Source organism: Cervus elaphus, chromosome 18 (genome assembly GCF_910594005.1).
Source record: "Cervus elaphus chromosome 18, mCerEla1.1, whole genome shotgun sequence".
NCBI lineage: Eukaryota > Metazoa > Chordata > Mammalia > Artiodactyla > Cervidae > Cervus > Cervus elaphus.
Genome location: NC_057832.1, coordinates 112,678,955 through 112,689,619, shown reverse-complemented (window position 1 = coordinate 112,689,619; position 10,665 = coordinate 112,678,955). Strand labels below are relative to the sequence as shown.

The 10,665-nt window shown below is 41.0% G+C and overlaps 1 protein-coding gene across 1 annotated transcript; it reads right to left on the bottom strand.

The window, feature by feature from the left end:
• Positions 1 to 8,811: 8,811 nt before the first annotated feature.
• LOC122674613 (olfactory receptor-like protein OLF3) lies at positions 8,812 to 9,747 on the bottom strand. The gene has a single exon (XM_043873109.1). It carries the CDS (start codon positions 9,745 to 9,747, stop codon positions 8,812 to 8,814), a length of 936 nt encoding a protein of 311 aa, XP_043729044.1.
• Between the last annotated feature and the right edge of the window lie 918 nt (positions 9,748 to 10,665).

Below are 10,665 nucleotides of genomic sequence, written 5' to 3'. Positions count from 1 at the left end.
ATGGACCTAGAGAATATTATGCTAAGTAAAACAAGTCAGACAGAGAAAAACAAATAGTGTATGATTTTACTTATATGTGGAATCTCAAACAAAGAAACAAACCATCAAAACAAAAACAGAAACTGGCTCGCAGATAAAGAGGAAAAAACTGGTGATTGGAAGAGGAGTTAGAGGTTGGGAGAAACAGGTGAGTGAGATTAAGAGGTATGAATTTGCAGTTGCAGAATAAATACGTCCTGGAATGTGATGGACGGCATAGGGAATATAGTCAGTAATTTATAATAGCTTTGTCTCATGTCGGATGGTTATTAGACTTACCATGGTGATTAGTATGTAATGTATATAAATGTCAAAATACTATGTTATACACTTCAAACTGATATACCATTATATGTCAACTATATATCAATTTTTGGAATTAGAATATAGAATTGCATGGTGAAAAACAAATGAACAAATAGAGAAGAACAGAATTCAAAGATAGATCCATATATAGGACCATAAATGGACCATGACATGGGGAAAAACACTAGACCTATATTTGAAAACATATGTAGAAATAGATGTCTAAAGAAATTAAGATGCTAGAGATAAACTAAAGAAATGCTGTGAAAGGTGAAGTTAGAAAACTTAGTTAAATAAAATAGAATATTTTGTGACCTAGATTTGAAAAAATTTCTTAGAAAAACAAAACTTCATAAGTTTAAATCATTGGACAAAATATGATAAATTGGATTATATCAAATGAAGATTTTTTCGTTCAACAAAGGACTCCATGAATAAAATTGACAGAGGTGACAGATCAGAGATATGTATTTGCAATGGCTATAACAGAAAAGGATTCATATCTATAATATACATACCAACAAGGAAATGGTAAAAAAGCAAAGGAAAATGAACACAGTGTATAGAATAGAAATCCTAAAGGCTGACAATATGGTTCACTCAGAAAATATTCATTGTTTGGTAACTACGAGACAAACACTATGATATATTCTTGAACCAAACAAAGACCTCTATTCTTAAGGGGCTTGTATTCTGGGGGCAGTGGAAGGGTGACAGACAGACATTAAAAAATGAATTAATTGCAAATACATTAGAATAGATAAGTTCTTTGGAAAAAATAAATAACAAGGTAAAAAGAAAGACTGCTCATGGGGTTCTCAAGACAAGAATACTGAAGTGGACTGCCATTCCCTTCTCCAGTGGACCACGTTTTGTCAGAACTCTCTGCCATGACCCGTCCATCTTGGGTGGCCCTACACTGCATGGCTCATAGTCTGATTGAGCTAGACAAGGTAGTGGTCCATGTGATCAATTTGGTTAGTTTTCTGTGAGTCTGGTTTTCATTGTCTGCCCTCTGATGGATAAGGATAAGAGGCTTATGGAAAGTTCCTGATGGGAGAGACTGGCTGAGGGGGAAACTGGGTCTTGTTCTGATGGGCGGGCCCATCAGTAAATCTTTAATCCAATTTTATGTTGATGGGCAGGGCTGTGTTCCTTCCCTGCTGCTTGACCTGAGGCCAAACTATGGTGGAGGAAAGGAAGATAATGGCGACCTCCCTCAAAAGGTCCCATTAAAAGGTGCCACACTGACCACAGGGTCAGTACCTCTGACCCTGCAGCAGGTCACTGCCAACCCACTCCTCCACCAGAGACTCCTGGACACTCATGGGCATGTCTGGGTCAGCTTCTTGTGGGGTCACTGCTCCTTTCTCCTGGGTCCTGGTGTACACAAGGTTCTGTTTGTGCCCTCCCAGAGTCTGTTTCCCCAGCCCTTTGTAAGCTCCGGTGGTTCTATGGTGGGGTTAACGGTGACCTCCTCCAAGAGGGCTTATGCTGCAGCCAGGTCTGCTGCACCCAGAGCCCCTGTGGCAAGCCATGCTGGCCCATCCCTCCATAGGAGACACTCAGACACAGTTCTGGCTCAGCCTCTGTGGGTTGGGCATGCGTTTCATGCCCTTCCCAGGTCTGAGCAGCTCAGGCGACCAAGTGCTTGGGGAGTGACTGTCCCACGTGGGCCATGCATCTTAATCACCTCCCCAGTCCCGAATACTCAGTTTCCTGGCGCTCCACGAGAGAACCATCTCTCGCTGTATGTCTCCTCTGGAGAGCTGACCTCAGGCCGTGACCCTCCTGGCAGATATCAGCCATCCAGGATCTCAGGAAGATGAGGTTAGCGGCTGGGAGCCTGCTCATAGTTTGGCGGAAAATGCCATTTCTGGGGCTGAGATTGTAGCAGCCCCTTGCCTTCTGGCTCTGGCTGTCACAAGCCTGCCTCTCTGCCTCTGGGTGAGAGGGGAGCTGGCCAGCTCCCCTTTGGTATTTGCTCAATCCTTGTTCTGTGAGTGGGCCAGGCTGTGCCTTAGGTTTTTAGGTTAGAGCCTTTCACAGGGAAAGTTCTCTTTTCTGCAGTTATGGTTAGGTGTGTATTCTGTGGGTTTTGTTTTGTTTCTGTTATGTTGCTTTCTGAGATTCCAAAACTCCCCACAGACCTGCCTGTGAGAGGGGTTCCTACTGTGTGAAATCTTCTCCTCCTTCATGACTCCCTCCCCAGGACAGGTCTCCATCCCTAAAACTTTGTCTCTTTTTTTTTGTCTTTTATATTTTGTTCTGCCTCCTTTCAAAGAGAATGGGCTGCCTTTCTGGGTGCCTGGTGTCCTTCACCAGTGTTCAGAAGTTGTTCAGCATTCAAATGATCTTTTGATGAATTTGTGGGGGAGAAAGTGGTCACTCCATCCTATTCCTCCACCATCTTGGCATGGAAGAGATACCAGGAGTAACAGGCAAATTTGGCCTTCGAGTACAAAATGAAGCAGGCCAAAGGATAACAGAGTTTTGCCAAGAAAATGCACTGGTCATAGCAAACACCCTTTTCCAATAACACAAGAGAAGACTCTACACATGGACATCACCAGATGGTCAATACCGAAATCAGATTGATTATATCCTTTGCAGCCAATGGTGGAGAAGCCCTATATAGTCAGCAAAAACAAGACTGGGAGCTGACTGCGGCTCAGATCATGAACTCATTATTGCCAAATTCAGACTGAAATTGAAGAAAGTAGGGAAAACCACTGGACCATTCAGGTATGACCTAAATCAGATCCCTTACAATTATACAGTTGGAAGTGACAAATAGATTCAAGGGATTAGATCTGATAGACAGAGTGCCTGAAGAACTATGGACAGAGGTTCATGACATTGTACAGGAGGTAGGGATCAAGACCATCCCCAAGAGAAAGAAATGCAACGAGGCAAAATGGTTGTCTGACAAGGCCTTACAAATACATGAGAAAAGAAGAGAAGTGAAAGGCAAAGGAGAAAAGGAAAGATACACGCATTTGAATGCAGAGTTCCAAAGAATAGCAAGGAGAGATAAGAAAGGCTTCCTCAGTGATCAATGCAAAGAAATAGAGGAAAACAATAGAATGGGAAAGGCTAGAGATCTCTTCAAGAAAATTAGATAACAAGAAAACATTTCATGCAAAGATGAGCACAATAAAGGACAGAAATGGTGTGGACCTAACAGAAGCAGAAGATATTAAGAAGAGGTGGCAAGAATACACAGAAGAGGTACACAAAAAAGATCCTCATGACCCAGATAATCACAATGGTGTGACCACTCACCTAGAGCCAGACATCCCGGAATGCGAAGTCAAGTGGGCCTTAGTAAGTATCACTATGAACAAAGCTAGTTGGAGGTGATGAAATTCCAGCTGAGTTATTTCAAATCCTAAAAGATGATGCTGTGAAAATGCTGCACTCAATACGCCAGCAAATCTGGAAAACTCAGCAGTGGCACAGGGCTGGAAAAAGTCAGTTTTCATTCCAATCCCAAAGAAAGGCAATGCCAAAGAATGTTCAATCTACTGCACAATTGCACTCATCTCACACACTAGCAAAGTAATGCTCTAAATTCTCCAAGCCAGGCTTCAACAATACATGAACCATGAACTTCCAGATGTTCAAGGTGGATTTAGAAAAGGCAGAGGAACTGAGATCAAATTGCCAACATCCGCTGGATCATCGAAAAAGCAAGAGAGTTCCAGGAAAACATCTACTTTTGCTTTGTTGACTATGCCAAAGCCTTTGACTGTGTAGATCACAACAAACTGTGGAAAATTCTTCAAGAGATGGGAATACCAGACCACCTGACCTGCCTCCTGAAAAATCTGTATGCAGGTCAAGAAGCAACAGTTAAAACTGGACATGCAACAACACGACTTGTTCCAAATCAGGAAAGGAGCACATCAAGGTTGTATATTATCACCCTGCTAACTTAACTTATATGCAGAATACATCATGTGAAATGCTGGGCTGTATGAATCACAAGCTGGAATCAAGATTGTTGGGAGAAACATCAATTTCAGATACACAGATAACAGAAGCTTCTGCTTATGGCAGAAAGCAAAGAAGAACTAAAGAGCCTCCTGATGAAAGTGAAAGAGGAGAGTGAAAAAGTTGGCTTAAAACTCAACATTCAGAAAACTAAGATCATGGCATCCAGTCCCATCACTTCATGGCAAATAGATGGGGAATCAATGGAAACAGTGACAGACTTTATTTTGGGGGTCTCCAAAATCACTGCAGATGGTGACTGCAGCCATGATATTAAAAGATGCTTACTCCTTGGAAGAAAAGTTATAACCAACCTAGACAGCATATTAAAAACCAGAGGCATTACTTTACCAACAAAGGTCCATCTAGTCAAAGTTATGGTTTTTCCAGTAGTCATGTATGGATATGAGAGTTGGTTATAAAGAAATCCGAGTGCCAAAAAATTGATGCTTTTGAACCGTGGCGTTGGAGAAGACTCTTGAGAGTCCCTTGGACTGCAATGAGATCAAACCAGGGAATCTTAAAGGAAATCTGTCCTGAATATTCATTGGAAGGACTGATGCTGAAGCTGAAGCTCTAATATTTTGGCCACCTGATGTGAAGAACTGACTCATTGGAAGAGACCCTGATGCTAGGAAAAATTGAAGGTGGGAGGAGAAGGGGACAACAGAGGATGAGATGGTTGGATGGAATCACTGATGCGATGGACATGAGTTTGAGTAGGCTTTGGGAGTTGGTGATGGACAGGGAAGCCTGGTGTGCTGTAGTCCATGGGGTCGCAGAGTCAGACATGACTGAGAGGCTGAACTGAAGAAGAAATAGGAGTAGCGGCAAGGAGAAGGTTTGCAGCATCAAATAGGGTAGTGATGATAGTTAAATGAAGAACTGGAGGAGATAAAGAAGTGCATACTTGAGAAAGAGACATTCCATGCAGACAGTATAGTTAGAAGAAAAGCCTGTGTTCATTTTAAGGAATTTGGGTTTTACTATGAATAAGTGCAAGGTTGAAAGAGGAAGGACATGATTTGAGTTATGTTTTAAATGGATCACTCTGAATCCTGGGATATAAGAACAGAAGCAGGGAAATTTGATGTAGGCAATTGCAGTAACTCGAGTGGGAGGTAGGGTGGCTCACACTGGGATATAGACAGGAGATGTTGAGATGTGATCACACTATGTGTATATTTTGAGACTAGAGACAACAGGCTAAGCTTGCCCATTTAAAGCAGATATGAGAAAAAGACAGAAATGTTCTAACCACTGCAATGATGGAGTTATCATGAACTGAGTTGGGGAAGGCACAGATAGAATGGGGTGGGGTGAAAGTAGATGAAATCAGAAGTTCAGCATATGAAGACATGTTCATATTGACTAATTATAAGAATAATGCAAAATAAAACAATTTTATACCTTCTAGGCTAGAAAAAATTTAAAACAAGCAGGCTGTGGATAGATAAGAACCCTCACACACTGAATAAATAAAATGTGTAGATAAAGCCAATCTGGAGAGCATTATCCATTACCAAGCTATTTGATTCCTGTGTATATTCCCTAAATAGGTCTTTAAGTGCACATGTATTATGATGTAACTCATAGGGCCATATATGGTGATGGGGAGTTGGGCACCACAATAAAGAATGGTAGCTAAAATATGGTGAACACCATGGGTTACTCTGTACAGTTTGAAGTAATAGACTAGCAATAGAGGGTTTGGTTAAAATAAAAAACTAACACATTGTATTAGTTTATTGAGTAGTCAATATATTTCTAAATACATAAACACACTCCCAAACATCATTGCATGCATTAAACATACCAGAATGGTTGTCCACACAGCAAGGAAAAATTAAGAATAAAGAATGGGATAAAATTAATCAATTTCACTTAATGAAAGAAGTCTTGTATGGGTGATAATATTTCATCTACTGAGGAACATTATGAACCAGTTAACTCTGCACCTGTTTTTAAAAGTCTTATTTACCACTATACTAAATTCTAATATGAATTATCTTTATATGTTTCATAAAAGGCAACCTCTAAAATAGTCAAGAAAGTTTCAATTAAGTTATTTAATCAGCAGGTATTTATTGGCACTGTTAAGGCACTGGGGAAAAAATGAGATAAAATACATAGTCCTTACTCACATGAAGTTTATAGCTTAACTGGTGAACAGTTATTTTGCCCTTTATAAGGCAAACATTTGAATTTTCTCCTTTTAGAAAGTGGGAGATCAAAATATCTTTACTCTTGAGATTTTACTCAGAAATTTGAGCCCAGTTATTCATGATACTAATTTATAAGATTCAGAATTTCCAGTGAAAGGTAGCATTTATTACTAAACTTATGAGTATGTATTAGTAAATTATTAATACATTGGTAAGTCTCAGATTTCACATACAAAAAAGTTAACAGGTCTACAATTATTTTTTCCAAGAATTCGTATGACTTGTAAAAAAAATAAAATTTCCTTTTATAGAGACAGTCATTTTCTTCCAACCCTGATAGACAAACAGTGTGCCCTGAGAGCAATCAGAGAGAGGAGGAGGGAATCAAGATGCAGACGAAGAAGCAGGCACACATAAGGCCACATCAGGCCCTGCACATGTGGAGTTTGGATTTTATTCTAAGCAGGAAAAAGATGTGACCTGATTTGTTTTCTAAGATAAAGAAGCCTTCAACAGGTCAAATGGCCCAGGTCACTCAAATAAATTGTAGGGAAAAGACAGAGTTAGAGGGGCCCTGTAGATTAAAGAGATTTCTAAGCATATCAAATTGAGAAAACTGGGCAAAATTCAACTACAGTGACTAGGAATGTTTGCTTGAGGAATAAAGCCATAAATAAATACAATACAGTAATTACTGCAAAGGTCAAGAGAATAGTTACCTTTGGAAAAAAGGAGTTGTCATTAGGATAAATGGAGGGGCTGTTGCAGCAGCTGGCAGATCTTTTTTTGTTTTAACTTGAATGGTGGTTACAAGAGGGTTTGTCTTATGATAATTCACTAAGTTATACATTCAGTATTGTGTTCTGCCTCTGTTTTCACTTACAACATAAAGTAAAAAAGCAAGCAATAATTTTAAAAATTAAAGTTGTGTGCAGAACAGAATGTAAAAAGGAGAGGTGGAAACAGAGAGACCAGTTAATCACATATTTTGTCGGCAAGCTAACAAACTCTATTGCTGGGTAGAATGTAAAAGAAAGGAATCAGAAATTACTCTGAAGTATGATGGTCCCTTTTACTAATACAGTGAAGGTGTTTGGTGGCAAGAGGAAAGGAATAGCTTGGGACAGAGAAAGCAAGCATAATAGTTCTATTTTAACTATGGTAAGAATGAGAATTATATAATGTAAGTGAAGGAGTCAATCAAACATTGATACATGGATGGATGGATGAATAAATGCCATGGTTCTGGGTAAAGTAATTACTTGGAGCAGACATAGAACAGTGATCTACTAGAGCTATAGCGAAAGGAAAAAAACTCATTTTGAGTAGTTGTATATAGAGAGAAGTTTGCATAATATGTAGCTGTACAATTGTGTAATCCTACTTTAAAAAAATAGCTGAATATCTACTCTATGCCACCACTCTACTAGGTATTTTACATAGATAATTTATAATCTTCAAAATAATGACATCACTGGTTATGATCACTTGTTTTTATAATTGAGGAAACTAGAGGTTAGAGAGTTTTCAGAGCCACATGAAATGTGGCTGTTCCCACCCTGAAATATTTTACTATATATTGCATTTTCTGAGGGAAAATGCAAGAATTTCAAAGTAAAAAGGGGGATATGAAGTCTAGGAGGAGAGGTTATCCAGAAGACTGCAGCGTAGGAATTAAAGGCTTTAAAAAATTCTGTTGTTTTGTTGCTTAGTCATGTCTGACTCCTTTATGACCTCATTGACTGCAGCCCGCCAGCCTCCTTCTGTCCATGGCATTTCCCAGGCAAGGATACTAGAGTCGGTTGCCATTTTCTTCTCCAGGGGCTTGTCCTGACCCAGTGATCAAACCCGCATCTCTTGCGTCACAGGCGGATTGTTTACTGCGGCAGTGACTTACATAGTCAAAATGTGGATGAATGTGGAGAGTCAGTCTAGTAAAGCTTGTTCACCATGATCTGCCTTATCAGCAAATCTGAGGAGAAAGGGCAGAGACACAGATGCAAAGAACAGACTGTTGGACTCTATGGGAGAAGGCAAGGGTGGGATGATTCGAGAGAACAGCATTGAAACATGTATATTATCATATGTGAAACAGATCACCAGCCCAGACAGGGTGCTCAGGGCTGGTGCACTGGGATGACCCTGAGGGATGGGATGGGGAGGGAGGGGGCAGGGAGGGTCAGGATGGGGAACACATGTACACCCGTGGCTGATTCATACGAAATGTATGGCAAAAACCACTTAAAAAATAAAATAAAATGTCGTTTTATGGGCTGTTGGAAGGAAGGAGAAATTCTTTGAATCATTACCCTTTTTCACTAAACTTCCCCAACACTCTTCTAAAGGCGCTCATCACTTCCTTGTTTCTCAAGCTATAGATTAAGGGATTCAGCATTGGGGTCACCACAGCATAGAACAGAGCAACCCTCTTCTCCTGCTCTGCGGAGGAGCCAGCCGTGGGTCTCAGGTATGTGAAGATGGCTGTACCAAAGCACATGGAAACCACAGCGAGGTGAGCGGCGCACGTCCCGAACGCTTTGCAGCGTCCCCGGGCAGAGCGAATGCGCAGAATGGTAGCGACTATGTGACCGTAGGAGAATAGAACGAGGAAACAGGGAAGCATGATGACCAGAAATCCTGAGAAGGCCACCATGACCTTGTTGAAGGAGGGGTCCACACAGGTCAGCCTCAGCATAGCCAACATCTCACAGGCAAAGTGATTAACAACCTTCAGGCACAGAGGGAGCTGAAAGGTGATGATGGTCTGCATCAGCGAATTCATGAAACCCGCCCCCAGGCAGCCTGCAGCCAGCCCCAGGCACAGCCCTCCGTGCATGATGACCGTGTAGTGCAGGGGGCGGCAGACGGCCACGTAGCGGTCATAGGCCATGGCCCCCAGCAGGAAGAACTCTGCGCTGCCCATCGCCAGGGAGATAAGCAGCTGGAGCGCACAGCCGTAGAACGGAATGGACTTCCGGGCTGACAGGAAGTGAACGAGCATCTGGGGAACCGTGCTGCTGCTATAACCGACGTCCACAAACGACAGGACACTGAGGAAAAAGTACATGGGTGTGTTCAGCCGGCTGTCCAGTCTGATAAGGAGTATTATCAGCAAGTTCCCCAGCACAGTCACCAGATACATGGCCAGGAACAGGACAAAGAGGGAGACCTGGGTCTCCCAGAGGCTGGACAGCCCCAGAAGAATGAACTCACTCATCCAGGTCTGGTTTTCCCTGCCCATGGGCCTCTGAGGACCAAACCCAAGTTACAAATTGAAAAAGACTAGATACTTAAGGTGCCAGAGGACCTTATGGGGTCATTTAGACAAAACAGCCATCCAATATTAAGTGGTGTACATTTTCAGATCATGTGTCTCCTTCTGGGTTTGGGACCACTGTAGAATGCACAATGTGGCTCAGATCCAAGGAAAACAGAAAACTCTTCTCATTCCTTAAGTGGGAAGATTTTCATTAAAATGCTTAGATAATTGAGTTAAAAATGTTAACTGTGAAACGTGATTTTTTTCTTTAAAGCCAACTCCTAACTGTAGAGTTTGTTTACTTCTTTGTTAGATACCAGTTTTTCCCTTCTTAGTATCTCAAAATCCATATTGAATGGAACCTAACAGGGATGAATGGTTTTAATCACTTTTTAAATTCTGGATTCTTCGATTGTGAAAATGAGATGTTAGCTTTCCACCCTTTTAAAATCACAGAGTTTGGGTTATAAGTTAGAAGATAGCAAATATAAAATAGTTTTAGGAGCTAGAAATTGTCAAAAATTACATCTCCAATTCAGTGAGATGAAAAACGAAGACCTGAGTGATCAGACTCAGTTTTGAGAAACCTTCACTTATTTGTCTTTTATCTGGCTGAGAAAATTAGAGGGAAGAATCTTCTATATTGTATTTTTCCTCCCTTGAAAGAATGGCAGTGCATGGGGTTGACAACAGAGGATGACTGTCAAGAAACAAAGATGAATTAACCATCTTCCTTAGTGATAAAAGCTCAGATAGTTGCCACATGTGCTAGAATATTAACCAAATAAGGGAAAACTGGTTGCACATTCCTTCCAATTCTATTTGTATATATTCTGGATAGGGATTGTTGTGGTTTGGAGACTATAAAATGTGATGGAAAAATTAGAGTTAACTCAGTGA